Raw genomic sequence first — 19,749 nt, 5'->3', positions numbered from 1 at the left:
AATAGGAGAAAAGGCTGGGACGTGTGGAGTGAAAAACCAAAACAGCTTTTCCACTACGTATAGCAAGGGAACTTCCAGTAAAATATGCACATTTATACTTAAGCTTGAGCGTTTTCACCAAAACCAACAGCAGTAAATTTTCAATAAGTAACCAATAATTTCCAAATTCTGACTTAGTGGTACCAAAACAACTAGACTTCCTGGTAGGAGTTCAGCAGTAGGTGCACACCATGAACACTGTCCAATCCACTTCTCACCTGCCCATAGGTAGTACAGACAATTCTCGACCAAACAAAAATATACTAACTACATTACACAGAAATAAGACAGTTAAAATGCTTAAAAAGAAGGCAAATAAATGAATACAGAGGTGCACAGTATTTGACTTTTGCTTTACCTCCACTCTTGAGAAGATAGCGATTAACATCTTGTATGGTGGTATTAATGGTCGGTCCAGTTGGAACACTTCCAGGAGTGACATCTGGGTCATTCTCAGGATCAATATTCTGCAATCCTTTCCATGGCACTCCAGGATGAAATTCTATTTTAAAATTACAAAAGCAAGAATCTATAAAATCATCATCCGTCACTCTAACTTCCCACACAAGACAATGATTCAGTAAATAAAACCAGCACTTAGATTCAGTGACATCAGTAGTTTTAAGATAACATTTTTGTGTTTTGTTACCTGGTGGCCAGTTAATGCTAGAACCATTGGAGATTTTATCACTATCAGTTTTGGCACGTGACCAGCTGTGAGGAACAGCTACAGGTGGACTGGCTGGTGAATCACTGTTTTGGATCAGATCGTACCGTCCATAAGAGTCATCAATGGAGGACTTTCCTGGAGGACCAATACTTAGACCTCCAGGAATAGCACCTGAAATGATTAAAGAAAAAAAAATAATTTGCTTAGGGGGCGGGATTCATTCTTTGGCTTCTGCTTACACCTCTACTGTGTAATTTATCTAGTCCTTAAAACTTTCTGAATTTTAAAATGAATATAATAAAAATATACAAATAGTAAGAAAAAAAAATCACACAAGATTTAACATAGCTCAAGACAGTCTTCCTTGGCATTTCCAAGAAATTAATCCGATGAGAAAATCAGTAGCACATTAAATTCTGAGTAAACAGCAAGTCAGAGAAGATAACTGTCAAAAACAAGCTCAGATGGATAATGTGATTCCAAATAGGAATTACAAAACAACAACATGTATTCAGTAGAAATATTTGCAGACTAAAAGCTACCATGAATGTGAAATTATTTTGGTTGCTAATGACAAAGATGCAGGACAAGTAATCTGAACAGAGCACAACCTCTGAGCAGAGCTGGGGATTTAGGACTCAAAATTTCGGTGGTGGAACTGGGGAAGGAACTTAAAACGCATTACAGATAGGACAAACGTGATGTAGCTCTGTACTGAGGTACAGTGGCAGAGTTGTGAGGGATGTTTGCACAATGCCTGCCACATTAAGACTGGTTCTAGTTGATGCTATTCACTCATTTTTCTGAAATGTGTTCACTAAACCAAAAAAAAAATTAACACAAAGCTGTAATGGATAGTTCTGTGTGTTGCTAAAAATACTGACATGGCCAATACCAGAAGAAGCCCTTTAAAAGTATTAACCTAATATTTTATAATTTGAAAGGGTATTTTGTGCCAGCTCTTGTAGTTGAGAAAATATGGAAATTAGGTTGCTTTGGTCAATCTAACCATCATATCCCAAAGTACAAACTGGTAAACAAAGATGTAACACACCATGCTTGCTAGAGTTCTGGTCCAGTGAAGAAGCAGCACTAGATAGATTATCCATTGAGTTGGGGTGTGTCCACTGAGGAAGGCGAGACTGAGACTGAGAAGCATCCTTCACTGACAAACCACCAGTAATGTCCATGCTGTTTACATTCATGTTCGGATTCAGTCCAGCTAAGAGCAAGCAGATAGGATGTTACATATTCCTAACATTTTATATTCCCCCAGTCTCCAACACTGATTCTTGGTGCTTAATGATCTACACACGAGTAACTCAACTTTAGATTTCAGATTAAAATACTGTATGTCAATTTACCACATGCTGGTCTCAGCCTGGTGGCTCAGTAAGTTCAGGTCTTATAAAAGAAAATATGACCCTGTATTTTCTGCTAAACCTCCCACTAACCTCAGATAAAATTAAAACACTGACAAGGAGAAAAAGAACCTCCTGTAGGGATGTATTTTAATGACATGACTGTTTCCACTGTAATTCTTCCTAGCTGTCTCAGAAAAGGCATTTTCATCATCTTCAACCATCATGGGGTCAGCACCCGATGGTATCTGATGCCCCCCTCACTATTTCCGTCCATCTTTCCCTGTCTAGCGTGGAGCGGCTTAGTTTCTGTAGACTAGCTTCACACCAATCTACTATAACATCTACCCATTCTCTGTGGGGTCTGCCCCTCCTATTTGAACCATCCGTCATGCTGGATACCAGGGTCTTGACTTTTCATTCATCATTCATTCTGCAGCTATGCCCTAATAGCTGTAACTTCTGTTGTATAACCTTCTGCAGTAGGTTCTCTTTCAGCTGTATCTTCCTATATAATTCCTCGTTGGTGATGTTCTGCATCCATCCGATTCTCAGGAGCTTTCTATAACAACTACTCTCAAAGACCAGTATCCTTCTCTTTGAATCTTTATCACCCATCTCACATCCATACAACATGCTGAATATGCACATTTTCAACACGCTCAGCTTCGTTCCTAAGGTAATCACTTTGCTTTTCCAGATTTTACCCACCGACCTCAAACTTGCTCTTGCTTTCGCTCTTCTGGTCAGTAACGCCTTCTTACAGTTTAGATCATATGTCATGTTGCTTTCCAGATGTGAACTTCTCTATGTTCACTAGTTCGATCCTGTCTACACTGAACTTCCTTCCTCTGTCCTTATTTCCAAATACCATTGTTTTTGTTTTATCAATGTTCATAATCAGTATGTACCGCTTCCCTTCTTTCTTTAGCACCTGCACCATTCTCACTAGCTTCTCTTCATCTTCCTTGATGGTAATTATGTCATCCATGAACCTTAAGTTAATTCTCATCCTGTGCACTGATATCGCTTCTACATCTTCCTTGACCTTGTCCATTGCTCTCTCTAGGTGCGTGAAGGCGACATTCAGCAACATCAGATCTCCGTGTCTCGTACCTCTACTCATTCTAAACCAAATTCCCAACTCTGCACATGTTTTTAGAACTCAAAATTAAAACAAGCAAGGAACTTGCAACATTCCTGACATATCTCCAACAAATCCTTGTCAGAGACTCATTTTTGGGCTAGAAAAGTTTTTTTAAAAGATTAATGCAGCAGCCTCCAACTGCATAATACTTATTTGTTATTCTCTAGGTTGGTGCTCTTCTATTTAAAGACTTACTTTAAATTTAAAAATTATTACCAAGACTAAATGAAACATTTCATATCAATACGTAGACAGTATTTTAGGGAAGAACGTTTTAGATCTTTCCAAGATGTGAATTTCGGGATTTTCAGGAAATGACTCTGAAAGTTAACATGTGAAAGGGTGTTAACCATCTTTGACATTTAAACCCTTTATATATGCATTAAGTAATTTTTTGACTTCTGGTGTTCATTATCCTAATACGTAGCATAAATTATTATACCATTTCAGTTAGCTCATGAGGTATGTAAGTATCACCAGTCCATCTTTACAAAGCTTAGAGGCATAGACAAACTATTTGCCCAATGTCAAACAGGAAGCCTAGCACAGACAGAAATAAAATAGTGATCTCCTGAATCCCAGTCAATTGTCCTGCATGGAATACTATCATTAATATTCTCCTGGTGCAAGTTTTAGTGAAAACTATATATTCCAGTCAGTGTGGAACTGGTTCACAATCACACTACACTCTCCTGACAAAAATAAACACACTGACACCTAAAGAACTGTGAGCCAGTTTAAAGAGGAAGGTAGCAGTGGTGCTGCTAGGCATTTTGTGTAAGAGAGCCTTGACTCTGGAATTCCCACCCACCCCTCTCCCCCACATTTGGAGCACCAGAATCAAGAATTAGCTTTCTAGGTACACTCCTAAGTTCACAATTTCTCTTAGGCTATGTCGATACTAGACATAGAAGTCGACCACTGATATGTAATTTCAGCTATGCCAGTTGTGTAGCTAAAAATCGACATATCAGTGGTTGACATTAATGTCTGTTTACACAGAAGAAGGTTGACAGGAGCATTTTTTCCATTGACCTTCCTTAACCCTCATCGCTCATGAGGAGTTCTGGGGTAGACTTTGACCCAAAAAGAGCCATTTCATGCATGCGGGTCAATCTTCGGAGTGGGTCTATCTTCTGTGGCAGCGTAGACCTAGCCTAAGGCTCTTGGGAAGGTGAGTTGAGGTAGGTTATGATGACCAGTAGGTGTAGGACCAGTACGGTGCTGGGGATAATTACTGTAATTCTGCATAACAACTCAACATGCATTTCATTTCTCTTTAATTCTGTATTTTACGTCCCATAGTGCACATAGGGGGTGGTTTTCAAACTCTAGTCCACGGACCCGTGGGGGTCTGCAGACAATATCTAAAGATTTCCAAGGGGTCCATGCCTCTATTCAAAATTCTTTAGGCTTCCACAAATTAAAAAAGGTTGAAAACCATGGACCTGGAGAAAAGGATAGCTGGCTCAGAAGCTGAAATAATTAAACATAGAAATACCATCACCCCACTTTCAAAGTGGAAACGTAAATGAACACTTACCAAGAGGGTAAGGAGCAAAGGTGTTCGTTGAAGACTGTTGCTCTTTGGTCTGCAGGTCAGATAGGCCCGGAGCCTGGGAATGGGGTGAAAAGCTATCCATGGCTGATTTGCCTGCAGAGGGGTGCAAAGATAGATGGGGAGGGGGAGGCTGCTGCTTCATAAGCAGTGCCTGGGCCAGCTGTCGCTGGTGCTGCTGGATCTGCTGCTGCATGTTATTGATTGTACGTGCAACCTGCCAACAAAAGACATTACAAAACAATCAACAAAAGCAAGACAGTACACAGGGCCACAAGCCAAGCTGCAGTTTCTAAACTGGAACAGTACCCAGCCCTTTGGAGGGAAAAAAACCCCCCACCTGAATGAAGAGTTCAACAGTATCCTTTCAAATGTGAGGAAAATAAAACTGCATTCAATACAACTGGTATTCTTCTCTTCCAATACAAACCCATGCAATATATTTTGGTTTACTTACTGCTACTCTAACTGATTTGGAATAATGAACTAAAATCCTTACAGGCAGATGTAGAAATCAAGTTCGCAAATTAAACTTACTTGCTGCTCCTGTTGTCTCATGGGTCCGGAAACATTACGCTGAGCCTGTAACATCTGCTGCTGGATTTGTAAACGTTGGTATGCCTGCAAGTAGGGAACAAGGAAGGTCAAAAGTTGTATATTTAGAAAAAAAAACATACTTGTTTGAAAGTTACAAAATACAAGGAAAGTGCTGATCTTTTACTTAGTGGGGAAGGAAATCTAATAATGATTGACTTCAATAAGGGTGAGGTGTTTAATGCTAGTTTTACTGAAGTCTCCACTAAAAAAGTAAATTATGAAAAGGTACTTTATAAAATTAGTATTAACAACAAGGGGAAACAATACAAGCCAAAATATTTAAAGAACAGAGTAAAGACTTTATATAAATTGATACATTCACGTTGGCAGGGCCTGATGAAATTGATCCACAGCTATTTAAGTACCCAGTGAAACATCCTCAGAACAGTGAGGCAGATGTGATAGATTATCTATGAGAACTTGTGGTGGATAGGTGAGGTACCACGTGACTGGAGAATGTTAAAAGTTGGACCTATCTTTAAAGAGAGGGACAAAAGATGACAGAGGAAGGACAGATCTGTGAGCCTTACTTTGATACCTAGAAATATATTGGAATAAATTAAATAATCAATTTGTAAGCAGCTGGAAGATAAAAGGAAGATAAATAATGTCAATTGTAGGTAGAACAACAAATATTGTGCTTAATCTGTAGCAAAGGAGATTTAGGATTAGGGGGGGAAAAAAAAAGATAAATAGGGACTGGAATATGCTTCTAGTGGAGATTGTAAAATATCCATCACTGGAGGTTAAGACTAGGTTAGACTAACACCAGTCAGAGAAGGTCTAGGTGCAGAGGCTGGACTACATGAACTCTTGAGATTCCTTCCATTTCTACGATTCTGTAAATGCAACCTGCAATATATTCCTGGCTTCCTGAAAATGGTCGTCACAGCAAAAGTACATTTTATGGTTAAAAAGAACTTTTGAAAGGATAAATATATTTTTGCTTTATGCATATCGATTTTTTAAAAAAGAAATTCAGCCAATTAAACTTAACAACTGAGAATAAGCAGGATTCTCACCAAATAATTTTCCATCTAATGATGGGAATGAGAGTTTCTTTGAATGATTCATAAAAATATAAATAAAAATTTTAAGGGAATTACAAAAATTATTTATCCAGCCCACCTCACACCTCCCTGAAAAAAGTTTTTATCTAAAAAAACTGGAAGAATTCTGGCATTTTGGTCAGAGTACAACAAAATAAAATGAAGTCGCACAGGACCAGATTCTGATATCTCTGAATCAAGTAGCACTTTACTCAAAAAGTTGTTCCAGTGATTTTAGTGGGACCAGTTGAATAAATGAGGTCGTAATCAGTATAAGAAGAATGTGATCATTAATTTTGAGTTTTGGGGCTCTTTTTCCCAAGACCTGTACTGGACAGTTACTGAAGACTGAGAATAGAGAAGTTACTCACTTTGTGCAGTACAGATGGTTTTTTGAGATGTGTGACCCCAGGGGTGCTCCATGGTAAGTGCTGGGCTCACCCAGCACGACAGCATGGAGGCTTTTCTTTGCAGCATTGAGTGGGGCTGTGCATGTGCGATACCAGGATGCACCATTTGTGCCACTAGGAATCCTGCACACAGCCCCACTCTCTCGTCAGTTACTTCACTGATGTTTTAACTATGCGTATAGCACCGAGTGGAGGGGAAGAGGGCAGATGGAGCACCCTCAGGGACACACATCTCGAAAACCATCGTTACTGCACAAACCGAGTAACTCCTCTTTCTTTTTCGAGTGCTGTCCTGGGTGTTCCATGGTAAGCGACTGCAGAGCAGTAACCTAATCGGATGATGGGTTTTGGTTTGGTGCATCTACTGCTTTAGCTACTGCCAAGTCTTTGCCTGCACGAGACTGTTATGCATAATGTGTCGTGAAGGTATGATTAGAGGACCATGTGACTGCACAACATACGTCCTGTAACGTCACTCCCTTTAGGAAGGCTGTCAGTGTTGCTACTGATCTCATAGAATGTGTGCTCAGAAATATTGGCAAGGGTTTATTTCAAATAGAATAATATTAAACTATGCATACAGATAAGTCTTGCTATAAGTTGGGATGACGGGGTAAGCCCTTTGTCTTTCTGTGATTCGTAAGAATAGCCTTTGTGATTTTCTAAATGCCAGTGTCCTGTCTATGTAGAAGGATATCACCCTTTTGACATCCAGAGTGTGCAGTTTGGCCTCTGTATGGGAAGTGTGAGGCTTAGGGTAGAAGGTATGAAGAACTATAGGTTCGTTGATGTACAATCAAGCACATGCTTTCAGTAGAAAAGAGGGACAGAGTCACAGGACCACTTTGTGTTTGTGGAAGATTGTGTATGGTGGAGAAACCCGTCAAAGCAGCTCTCTCACTCACTCTTCAAGCGGATTTTATAGCCACTAGAAACAAGGCTCTCTCTGTTAATGTAGTTAGTGAACATATGGCCATTGACTCAAACGGTAGTCCAGTGAAGATATGAAGGACAAATTCCAAATCTCAAGCTGGTAATACAGGCTTGAGTGGCGGCAGGGTATTTTGTAGGCCTTTCCAGAATCTCTTTACAATTGGATGGGTAAACATTGAGAAGCCTTCTACCATTGGATGGAAGGCTCTAATCACCAAAACATGAATTCAGAGTGAAGACAGTGATAGGTGAGTAACTTTTAGGTAAAGAATATAGTCAAGAATTATATGAAGCAGGGCTTTTGTAGGTTGTATGCCCCTTTCAGACCACCAGGAGGAGAAACCATTCCATTTGGAAATGTAAGTTTTTCACGTTGTTTCTCATCTGCCCTGTAACTGCACATCTCTCACTTGTTGGGAGTAGCAATGTGCATCTACTGGGAGTCGCAAAGAAACCAGGCCATAAGATGTAGGCTGGGTGGCCTGAGGTGAAATATGGCACCCTTATTCTGAGAGAATTAGGTGAACCAAATCTGGTTGGGCCACACTGGGGCTGGGAGGATGATTTGTGGTCCACCGGTCTGGATTTTCCTGAGGACTCTGGCTATCAGAGGAATGGGTGGGAAGGCACAGAAGAGGATGAAGGTATCCCCCAGAAATTTGTGGCCTTTGCTTGCACTCGAATAATATCAGCTGCATTTGGACTTGGAGCTCCCTGCCACTCAGAGTTGTGTTAGCCTGAGATATGCGCAACTCAAGTGTGCATATCTCGGAGGTCTACCGTAGTATATCCTTGAACAACGATATGCAAAATCCATCAGTCTGTGGTTGTTAATGCCCACTCATGGTAAAAGGGGTGTAGGCGGTGGTGGAATATCTGGAAGCTTCGCACTGAAATATGGGAGGTTCGGCAAGTGCTCAACCAAACTTCAAACTTGCTGTTTGGAAGCAAGTGGTGGTACTGAGTGGTTATTTGCGGCTTTGTGCCTCTTATTTCATGGTCTATTAGGATTGTATTGGAATGATCTATAGGGTTGTCTTGTAAATGATTGATCTCTATCTGTGGTATAGGGTGCACCTCCTTTTACGGAGCGGAGGGGTGTACATCTCCAAAGTGCACAAAGTAGTGCGTCTTATTTGTTACAAAGAGCTCAGTTTTATCAAATGGTAAGTCCACTTTTGAGTGGAGTTCTTTTGGGGCTCCTGCTGCCTGCAGTCGTGAGGATCTTCTCATAACAATGGCTCTGGCTGCCTATCAGCTGAGTCTAATGCCATCTGCAGCGCTGTTTTGATGTAGTGTTGCCTTCCTGGACTAAAGGTTTGAGAAGACGTGTCTTGTCTTCATGAAGATGAATTACCTGATAAAGTGTGGAGTAACTGTCGAAGTCATGATTAGCTAAAAGTGCCAAATAATTAGCTATGCATAATTGAAGTGTAGAACATGGATACATCTTTCTACCAGATAGCTCCAGACGTTAATGCTCCTTATCAGAAAGGATAGTTTTGTATTTTGATGTTTTTGTTCTCTGGTTGGCAGCATGTACCACTAGAGAACTGGGTTGGGCGTTTAAAATAGAAAGTCCGTGCCTTCAGCTGGGACAAATATTTCCTCTCGGTCAGTTTATTCATGAGTGTACCCATGGCTGGATTTTGCCAGACTTCATCTGCTGTCTCCTTTATAGCTTCATTTAGTGGTAAAAGCCACCCTCGCCATGGCTGGTGGTTGTAAAATTTTTTTAGAAGCTTATATTGTTTCTCTCGCATTTCTGTTAAAGGTGATTTCCTGGCTATAGGCTGTGTACTCCCTACCTACAGATCTGAGGAAAGGAGAGGGCCGAGTTCTATCTGTAGCCAAGGGTGACTATGAAGGTACTGAGGGAAGGTGCTGCACACAATCCCTAACGGCACGAATGGTGCATGCTGGGAATGTGCATGAATAGCCCCACTCAATGATACAAAGAAAAGCCTCCATGCTGGGCAAGCCCAATGCCTATCATGGAGCACCCTAAGGGGCGGCACTCGAAAAAGAACCATTTTTCCTCCTTAAAATTGAGAAAGGCAATCAGAGACCAACAAACTCTAATCATGGAGGATTTCAGTCAGTGAGTAAAAGTCAAGTGTTAATGTCAGTAATTTTTAAAAAAATAAATCAGCAGTTTTAGACCTCACAACAAAGCACATTGGCTAAGGACAATCAATAGCCCCCAGATTATATTTCTAAGTAAGACTTCACCAAGCCACACTGTATGAGTGATATTTGAAAACATTATATATTACAAACTTCAAAAAGGGAGCCTTCCTAACTATAGCTGCTAGCATGAAAAAGACAAGTGTCCCTAGCATTAAGTAACAATAAAGAAAATTAGTCACTGTAACAATTAAGGAGCATCAGGAAAAACAAAATATGATTTTATTTCTTGAAGAACATATAACTATCAAAGGAATAAGTATTTTTTAACAAAATCAATAGCACTGTTCTTTCCATTTTTAAAACTAAGGTGGTGATTTTCTTATTTTAAATGTGATGTACAAATCTCAAGAAATGTCTTCACATCTGATTTAGATCTCATTTGCTGTGCCATTTAACTCACCAGCTGCAGCTGATAGAGCTGGTTCAACATCGTCATATGCTGAGGATTAATTGGCGAGGTTAATAGTGCAGGGTTGAGACCAATGTTTTTTGCTGCAAACTGCAAAAGCTGTGCTTGAACCTGCAGAACAGGGAATACAGCATTTCTGATTTATGCCTGGTATGTTTACTGCCAGAACTGTCTGCTATATGAATGGTAAGAGCCACAAATCATCAACAAAATATTTTAGCATCAGTTCAATTGTCACCAATTTCAAGAGAACTATATCAAATATAAACCTTTGCAAGAGAACAACAACAATAATCCCACTCAAACAACAACAAACACCAATAACCAAAATCAAATCTGCTTTTCTCATGGATGCGGGAAGAAAATGGAGAGTTTAATGGTTTTGCTGTTATCCAGGCTGCTTCAAATTATCTCGTCATGGTTACCTCATTCTTTAGAGTTCATTTCACATTCAAAATGTTTTTCTCAATATACAGTCACTATGAAACAAAGATTAGACCATTTGCAGTGCTGTGTAATTCAGTCTAACCTGAGGGGATAGAAACTGAGGCACTTGAGCACGAAGACTAGGCTGGGATGAGTTAAGAGGTTGCACCGGCGGTTGCTGCGGCTGTTGCATGGTCCTGGCTTGTGCTGCTCCGCTATTGCCAAACATACCCAGATTGCCACTCGGTATCTAAAATATGACAAGAAAAATTATCTAATTTGGATGCAATATTCTACAGATGATTCCACGACAATGACATGCTTGTACTGTCTTTTACTCAACAGTCATAAGGATAGACAATGAAATTATCACATACAGGCCAATATCTATTTTCTGGAAAATTTTTACTGAAGATCTGGTTTAGACTCTGGCAAACAAATAATAATTATAAATCCTAGACTGATTTTCCAGGCTTGCTAATTTTTTTTTTTTTAAATACAGTTGTTTGGGTGGCTCCACAAGGTTGAATATTTTCCACAATTAAGTCGGTATGTCATCATCCAATGAATGAATGGACAGATCATCAGCCAACCACATTTCTGTGACCATGTGAAGGGGGAGAAGAATGAAATCACTAAAAATATTATCACCACCCATGAACTAGTTTCCATACAATCCCAATACATTTCTGTATTAAATAGCTGCTGGTAACGTATATGCTAGTATTACAGTACAGTAGGCTGAGCAAACTTTTTTACATCAGGCCCCACTTTTCATAGCCATAATGAGCAGCGGCTCCCAACCTATCTAATATAATTGAAACTGATGGAAATATTTGTTATGCATGTGTAAGAAAATAAATTTGTAGACTGTAAAAACCATGAATTGGTATATAAATGTGAATACACATACATAAAAACAGTAACATATTTCAATATTTTTAATGAGATGGATGAGCCTGAGACTCAGCAGCTGATCATGCTGAAATTTCACGCTTCCCAAGAACCCCTCCTCCCCCCCAAATTTGTACACCCCTGCAATATATCTTCCCAAAGGTATCTTCTAATGGGTTGTAAATGCTGGGGAGCTGTTGCTGTCAGAAAAGCAGAAAAGTGATGAAGTAGCCTCCACCATGCTCTAGCTACCTGTTTAGCATCAGAGCCATAGCAGAATGCTACAGGATCTCTGTGTTCTTCTCTCTTATGCTCAGCGGAAATATGTGAACTCGCTATCATTCACTGCTACAATTGGTTCACTCCACTCTCCCTTCCTTTTATTTCCAGTCCCTCAAACCCTCTTCCATCAAAACAGATGAGACAATTCTCACCATTCAGTCTGCTAGACATTCACTAAAGAGATATGCAAGAACTTTCGGTCCACATGTAAAAGCATTTCATTACAGAAAATGGAACAAAAGCTTGATTTCACCTCACTCCCACATACAAGGCTGTCTTGTCACTGAATAATCAAGCCAGTGAAGGCTAATTACAAGACGACTTATTTAAAACAGTAAGTTTCTGGCTATCAGCAATGCCTTAAAAATTGAAAAGCGTTATATCAGTCATTTATGGTTCAGTCAAATGTACCAGTATAATAAATCTGCAGTGCTACATTCTCTTCTAAATGGATGCCTGTAAGTTACAGATTATGGAGACTTCAATTAAACCGTGGACTTTCATATACACCCTTCACTTTAACATAATTTGTTTATATTTGGAAATGGTGCTTTAAAACTGAAAAAGGGATCACAAATTCATCTAGTAGTAAGTTCAAGAGAGCAGAAATTCAAATTGAGAGTTTTCCAAATGGCCTTACCTGTCTAGAAGAATTCAAGTTTTGCATGCCCAGCCCTGAGGCAATTCCGCTCAGGGTCTGATTAGGGAGTGCACTGTTTGAAAGGGGGAGCTTCAGGCTTGGTGAAGGCAAAAATGGTGAAGTAGTGGGCTCTTCCACTAGGCCGCCATCCTGATTGAAGAAAGAAAGGGTGAGCTGTGTGCAGTGTCCATAAGCAGACAGAGCACAAAACAGTTTTCCGTGGGAATACAAAAGGGCATGGATTGAAAAAAAAAAAAAAAAAAAAAAAAAAAATTAAAAGAGGCATGAATAATAGGGAATGAAAGTATGGGGTGGAAGAAAGAAGAAAAAGAGAAAGAGGATTAAGGTACTGCTCATCTTTGCTTTTTGCATATTTCAAATGTACAGAAGCACGACCATTCTCACTTCCCATCCAAAGCAAGCAGGAAGTGGTGCTTATGTTACGTTTAAAATCTTGTATAAACACAGTAAAATAAATTCAATAGTCTTCCAGACAACTGCAACCCCATGAATCAGGCCACTGACATACAACTGCTTTGACACTGACTTGCATCTCTCTTTTCTTGGCACCAAAATATGAATGAAAGACGAGTGGGACAGCAAATTTTAGATCGTCTCCCTGTGGTTTGCTTGCTCTATCATCAGAGAAACACAGTACCCATTTGTGAAGAGCACTTTGGAAAGCTAGGACCAAGGAAAGAGCTCACTTTACAAGTTCTTCAGCAGAATGCCATGTGATCAGTAGTCTGGGTTCAGTTCCAAATCACAACTCAGCTGTTCAGAAAGCATGTATGCATTAATCCTCTTAACCCAATTGAAACTGGGTTGGGTAAGAGTTGTAACCTTGTTTTAATATTTGTGTAGCACCGACTTGCTAAAATTCCTAATTAAATTCTGCTATTTATGCTCTCTTTCTCTCCCTCCCTCTTCCCACACATGAATATAAAAAAGATATTTAAAATGTAATTATATCCCAAGTATGTACTCTCCTTGGTAATGTCATTAAAGTCCCAAGAAGCATTAAACAAAAGGAAACTGAAAGAGGAGTATAACTAGGAAGAACTGCACAGCAAATATGGAACCGATGTACAACATGGGCAGATGATGTGAGAAAGGAATAAGGGAGCCTTTATAGTTTTATTACTAACTGAAACTGGCCCAATAATTACAGTGGGCTGCTGAAAACCAATGTGCTCTAAATTCTGGCTTAGGCGTTAGGGCTTTGATATTTGGTGTCCCTACTGCAAGATTAATTAACTACTTTGGGTACCAAATAACCCCTACCTCTCCAATTTGTTCAAGAGCAAGTTACTCACCTTGTGCAGTAACAACAGTTCTTCAAGATGTGTCCCCCTGTGGGTGCTCCATATTGGACGTCAGTGAGTCCTTGTGATGGTGCTCAGAGATTCTTCTACAGATGTGGTTTCCCATGCCATACATGCGTACGAGCACCTCCACCTGCTATCAGGTATGTCTATGGTGCGGGCCCCCTCCCTTCCTTTTTTACACAAGCATACAGAGCAGGATGCTCCAAACCAGGGGAAAAAGAAAGGGAAGTGGAGCACCCACGGGGGGACACATTTAGAACCACCATCATTAGCGCACAAGGTGAGGAGCTTCCTCTACTTCGAGTAGTGTCCCCGTGGGAGTTCCCCTCTGGGTGACTATAAAGCAGTAGTTGTACTTTGGAGGTGGGTTTGGAGCCCAGTAATAATTACAGTCAACAGAACTGTCTGTCCTCCTTGAATGGAGGAAGCAATGGAAGACAAGAGAGCGTAGGACTGTGCAAATGTGTTGCTAGAAGACTACGTTGCTGTCTCACACATGTTCGTAAGGGGTACATTCTTGAGAAAGGAGTAGTGGAGGACACAACCCAGGTAGTATGAGCCATGACAGCACCTAGAAGCTCCCTTCAGTGAAGTGCATACCAAGTGTGAATACAGGTGGAGACCCACTCGGACAGCCATTAAGACAAAAATGAGCAGACCCCTTGGACCACTCTGCGAAGGAGAGGAAGAGTCTAGGAGACTTGTGCCAACGCCTCATGCAGTCAATGTAGAAGACCAATGCCCACCAAATGTTCAGAGTGTGCCACAATGATGTGCAGGATTGGAGTTCGGCTTCAGGAAGAAGGCAGGTACGTGGATGGGTCTGTTGATGTGAAATGGAGAGGAAACCTTAGGAAGAAACTTAGGATGAGGGTGAAGAATGACCCTGTCCTTGGTAAACTCAGTATAAGAAGGTTCAGCCATGAGAGTGGCAAATCCCCACCCCTCCTGGTGGACGTGATGGCAACTAAAAATGAGATCTTCATAGACCAATGGAGCCAGGAACACGTTACCAGCGTTAAAAGGGCAGTTTCATGAGGAAATTGAGTACATGATTAAGGCCCCTGATAGGAACCAGAGGACATTCTGAGGGAAAAATGTTTTGCAGACCTGTCAGAAAATGTCTGGTGATGGGATAGGCAAGAAAGGAAATCCCATCCTCCACTTGATAGAACATCGCCAAGGGTGTGGCATGCATCCGGACAGTACTGAGGGCTAGGCCAGATGCAGGAGGACAGGAAGGGGTGGGAAGCGAGGAGGCACAGGATGGCTAGTGTCCAATCATTGAGAGAACTGCTTCCACTTGTAGAGGTAGGACTTGCACGTGCACTTCCGTCTGCTGTTAATGAAAACCCTCTTCACCCACTCAGAACAGACAATTTCAGCATTCTGGAACCATGAAGGAGCTACACGTGGAGACACAACGTGAACGGACTGGGGTTAACGGTATGGCCAAAGTCCTGAGAAAGAAGGTTGTGACAAGGGTGGGGGAAAAAGGATATGGAGTTGCTACTGACATCCGATACATGTAAGGATACCAAGTTTGTCTCAGCCATGCTGGGGCTGTAAGGATGAGGCAAGCCCAATCCAGCCAGATCTTGACCAGAAGCTTGTGAATCAAGGGAATGGGAAGAAATGTGGAAAGAAGGGGCATGTCCCACTTGATGGAGAAGGCATTCCCAAGGGAGTCTCTCTCCAGACCTGCTCTGAAGCAATACTAGTGACACTTTCTGTTGACTCAGGTTGTAAACAGGTCCATGCATGGCTGGCCCCAAAGCTGGAACATGTGATTGAGGACCACTGTGTCAATCTCCTACTCATTGTAATTGATGAACAGGCGACTGACAGCATACGCAGTCCCCTTCAGCACCCCAGGGACATCTTTGGCCACCAGAGCGATGTGATGCCGAATGCATCAAGTCCACAGTATCATGGCCTCTGTGCTCAGGGATGGGGACCAAACCCTGCCCTAACGGTTGATATAATACACGCAGGTGGTGTTGTCCACGAGGCTGTTGAGCAACCTGTACATGAGACACTGTTGGAAATGCCTGCAAACGTAGTGGACTGCTTTGAGTTCCAGGAGGTTTATGTGTAGTGCTTGCTTGATGAAGAATCATTTGCCCTGGACTGTGAGAGAACCCAAATGGGCCCCCATCCTATAAGAGGGATAGAGGGGGGTGGCTGGTGGAATAGCACTCTGGTGAGAATATTGTCTGGACACGTCCACCACTGGAGGGAGGTGAGAATGCGCAAAGATACGGCCATGGTCTTGGACAGTGGGTCCCTGGCTAGGGCATAACATGTAGCCAGCTGGGACTGAAGACATTGCATGTGAAGTCTAGCCAGTTTGACCACATATGTGCTATGGCCATGTGACCCAGCAGCTTGAGCAGAACTGCACTGTGACAGTGGGGGAGAGTTGTACCACCAGATGTAATCTCACAGGGCCTGGAATCTCTGAAGGAACAGAGAGGCCTGGTGGTGGTAGTGTTTACGTGAGCCCCAGTGAACTCTAGGGACTATGTGGGTTGAAGCACGGTCTTCTTGTAATTTATTTGGAAGCCAAGACTTAACAGGAGGTCTGTGGTGACCTGCACCATGAGAAAGGCCTCCAGAAATGACAGTTATTTTAGGAAACGATTGTGCAGAAAGAGAAAGATGACGACCCTGTAGTGATGCAGGTGCGTGGCCATGACTTCCAGAGTCTTGGAGAAAACCCTGGGCACAGTGGAGAGCCCAAAAAGGAGGAACCAGTACTGATAATGCTGGAACCTCACTGCAAATCCGAGGAAATACCTATGCACTGGGTGGATTGCGATGTGGAAAAAACATTTGTACGATGAGAGCTCAGAGAATCATTTCTGCCCAGTGCTGGAATAACGATTGCGAGAGTCACCATCTTGAACCATGGATAAAGATTGTATTTGTACAGCCTTCTGAGGTGGAGGATGGGCCTCCACCCATCTTTCTTCTGAGTTAGGAAGTACGTGGAGTAAAATCCCCTGACCCAAAACTCCACGGCGACTGGCTTGTCAGCACCCAGATGGAGGAAGTGCTGAACTTCTTGTTTAAGGAGATGCTCGTGAGAGGGGTCCCTGACGACAGATGTTGTAGAGGGATACATAGTGGTGGGTAGAGCTAAATAGGACAGAATATCCCTGGGCCACTAGCTCCAGGACCCAGTTTAATGACAGCCCAGCAGTGGAAAAAAGAGCAGAGATGGTGGAGGGACGGATGGCACCCATATTGTGCAACAGCAGGAGTACAAAGATCTCTCAGACTCCCAACCACACCCTCCGAACTGCTGTATGGTTTGGTGAGGGTAGGACGCCATGGGCTACTGTGGCTTCTTCGCTGCTGGAACCTGTGCTGCCAGCAAGGTTCAAAGTGTCGTGGTTGCTCCTGGAACTGCTCCCATGGTCTTTGATGAGGAGAGCAAAGGACCCACGTGAACGTGTGTGTACATGCCCAACATAGGCAGCACGGTGCGAGAATCCTTCATAGAGCGAAGGACCTCATCCGTCTCTTCAGTGAACAAATGATGCTTGTTCAAGGGGAGGTCCTCCGCTTTTTACTGCAAGTCCTGGGGACCCCGAAGGCTGAAGCCAGAATGTGCACCTCATGACCACGATGGAAGCCCTGACCCTTGCTGCCAGGTCCTCTACACCCATCGTGGATTGAAGTGCCATGTGGGCAACAATGTACCACCTGTGGATGACATTCTTGAGGAACAGACACTGTTGCTCAGGTAACGTGGGGATCAAATCCTGCAATCTGGAGTAATTTAGACAGTCATAGTCAGCAAGCATGGCCGCATAATTTGCTGCCTGCAGGAGCGACATGCTGGACAAATGGACTTTGCATCCCATTTTGTCCCACTTCTTACTTGAGTTGTCCTGAGGGGTGGAATGAATGAACTTGGTCTTACTGCAGAAGGCATCCACCACGAATGAATTTGGCCACGGGTGGGTAAATAAGAACTCTGCGTCCTTGGAGGTCATAAAGTAGCACTTGTCAGCCCTCTTGTTAGTGGCAGGGATGAATGCTGTGGTCTGCCATATGATGTTGGGGGGGCGGAGGAGCAGATGCGTGGTGGCCTTGGCCATGGACATTGCGATCCTGGAGGAGAAGGGAGGCTGCAGAGAAGTCTGTATTGTTTAACTGGCACCTCCTGCAAGTCCTTTTCCTGAGCTTGGGCCACCCTCTGTAACAACTCCTGGAACACCCTTGAGTTACCTGCAGGGGGAGACGACACTGAAAGCAATGTATCGTATGGTAAAGATGAGGAATGGTACAGTGGGTATCTATCCTCACCCTCTGACAGGGCATCCTCAGCACCAGAATGATGAGACAGTGGATACATCACCAATGTGGTAGGTTGTGGTGACATTGGATAATTCCTAGATGCCATGGATGGTGCTGGCAGGGCATGGGAGTGAGGTGACCTTGTATTCCAAGGTGACCACTGCAGCACTGGCTCATGAGGGTATGGGTAGTGGTGCATAAACCATGGTGGGGGCGTCTGCAGATGTGCCGCCCACCATGGCCTATCTTCCCCGTTGGAGAGCCTGGACAGAGCAGCCGGCCCGAGGGACACAGCATGGGGAAGGTGACCAAGGCCCAGCTGATTGCCCAGCTGGAAGAGAATGACTGATCCAGGGGGCCGGAGCCTGTCTGGCCAGTCACCCCCTGGGAGCGTTTCGGATTCTCAGACAGGGGCGGGGGCTCGACGCCAACAGACAGATGCAGTGCCCACCAGGTCACACTCAGCTAGCGGTAGTCCATTGCAGGTGGAGTCCCCCGCCGCAGAGCTGCGATGGCTGGAGCTCGAGGTGCAATTAAAGTAGCTGGAAGCCCAGGAACGGGAGAGAGAACGTTAGCGCGAGCAGCAGGAGCAAGAGAGAACGTGAGCACGAGCACCAGCTACAAGAGAGACAGTGGGAGGAGAGAGCCAGGAAGAGGAGAGAGAACGTGAGCATGAGCAGCAGGAGCGAGAAAGAGAACTGAGCACAAACACCATCTACAAGAGAGACCATGGGAGGAGAGAGAGCGAGAGCGGGAGGACGAGCGGACCATGGCGGAGGCAAGATGCTAAGAGGCCCCGGCTGCGGTAAGTGGGGAGAGGGCCAGGCAGCTCGGGGTGACCAGTCACTTGGAGATGTGCGTGCTGTCCCAGTGTCAGGACCCCGGGGACATGGACCGGTTCCTTACTTTCTTTGAGCGAGCCTGCAAGTTGCACGAGGTTCCCCCAGCCGAGTAGCTCCGACACCTCACCCCCTTGCTGGACCAGAAGGCCGCAACAGTGCTCAGCCAGCTGGAGGGGCTGTGCTGGAGTGCTGTGATGAACACATACTCCTGTGGTCAGAACCACCCCTTCCCAGGGTGAGTGGTTAGCCCCTGAGCCCTGTGAAAACCCTGAGCATTGGCACAAACACGAGGAGGCAATCTGCACTTGGGACACTTACTGCGGTGAGCTGGGTGGTGCCCGTGGAGGTGCTGTGCGCTCTCTCAGTGGCGAGTCCTTGCGGCTCTATTTTGATGACATGTTACACACTGATGCCAGGGGCTTCAGCAAAGCGCTGCTTCAGTGCTGGCTCCGATGCAAAATCGAGAATGGAGAGGGTCTTGGTTTTGGAGAACCAGGGAGTAAAAGCGTCCGAAGTCAGCAGCACTGATGGTGTTGGAGGCACTGAGTGGTGGCAGCTTGGTTCCAAATGCACTCTCTTTAGTGGTGCCAGCTTAGACAGTGCTGGGGACACTACGGCAGTCTTTCCAACTGGCATGGCCCACAAGGGCAGCACCAGAGGCCAAGA

At 43.5% G+C, this 19,749-nt stretch overlaps 1 protein-coding gene across 6 annotated transcripts in view; it reads right to left on the bottom strand.

The window, feature by feature from the left end:
- TNRC6C (trinucleotide repeat containing adaptor 6C) overlaps window positions 1–19,749 on the bottom strand; it is a 170,199-nt gene that overhangs the window by 19,321 nt on the left and 131,129 nt on the right. For all 6 annotated transcript variants that reach the window (XM_075015003.1, XM_075015005.1, XM_075015004.1 and 3 more), the window contains 8 exons: window positions 12,606–12,755; window positions 10,893–11,039; window positions 10,355–10,474; window positions 5,313–5,396; window positions 4,761–4,992; window positions 1,764–1,931; window positions 689–880; window positions 398–541 (listed from right to left, as the gene is read on the bottom strand). In XM_075015003.1, coding sequence (XP_074871104.1) covers window positions 398–541; window positions 689–880; window positions 1,764–1,931; window positions 4,761–4,992; window positions 5,313–5,396; window positions 10,355–10,474; window positions 10,893–11,039; window positions 12,606–12,755 — 1,237 coding nt within the window. The remainder of the gene's footprint in view (window positions 1–397; window positions 542–688; window positions 881–1,763; window positions 1,932–4,760; window positions 4,993–5,312; window positions 5,397–10,354; window positions 10,475–10,892; window positions 11,040–12,605; window positions 12,756–19,749) is intronic.

This window comes from Carettochelys insculpta, chromosome 20, assembly GCF_033958435.1.
Source record: "Carettochelys insculpta isolate YL-2023 chromosome 20, ASM3395843v1, whole genome shotgun sequence".
Taxonomy (NCBI): domain Eukaryota; kingdom Metazoa; phylum Chordata; order Testudines; family Carettochelyidae; genus Carettochelys; species Carettochelys insculpta.
The sequence above is the reverse complement of the archived record's forward strand: the minus strand, read 5'-3'. Positions and strand labels throughout refer to the sequence as shown.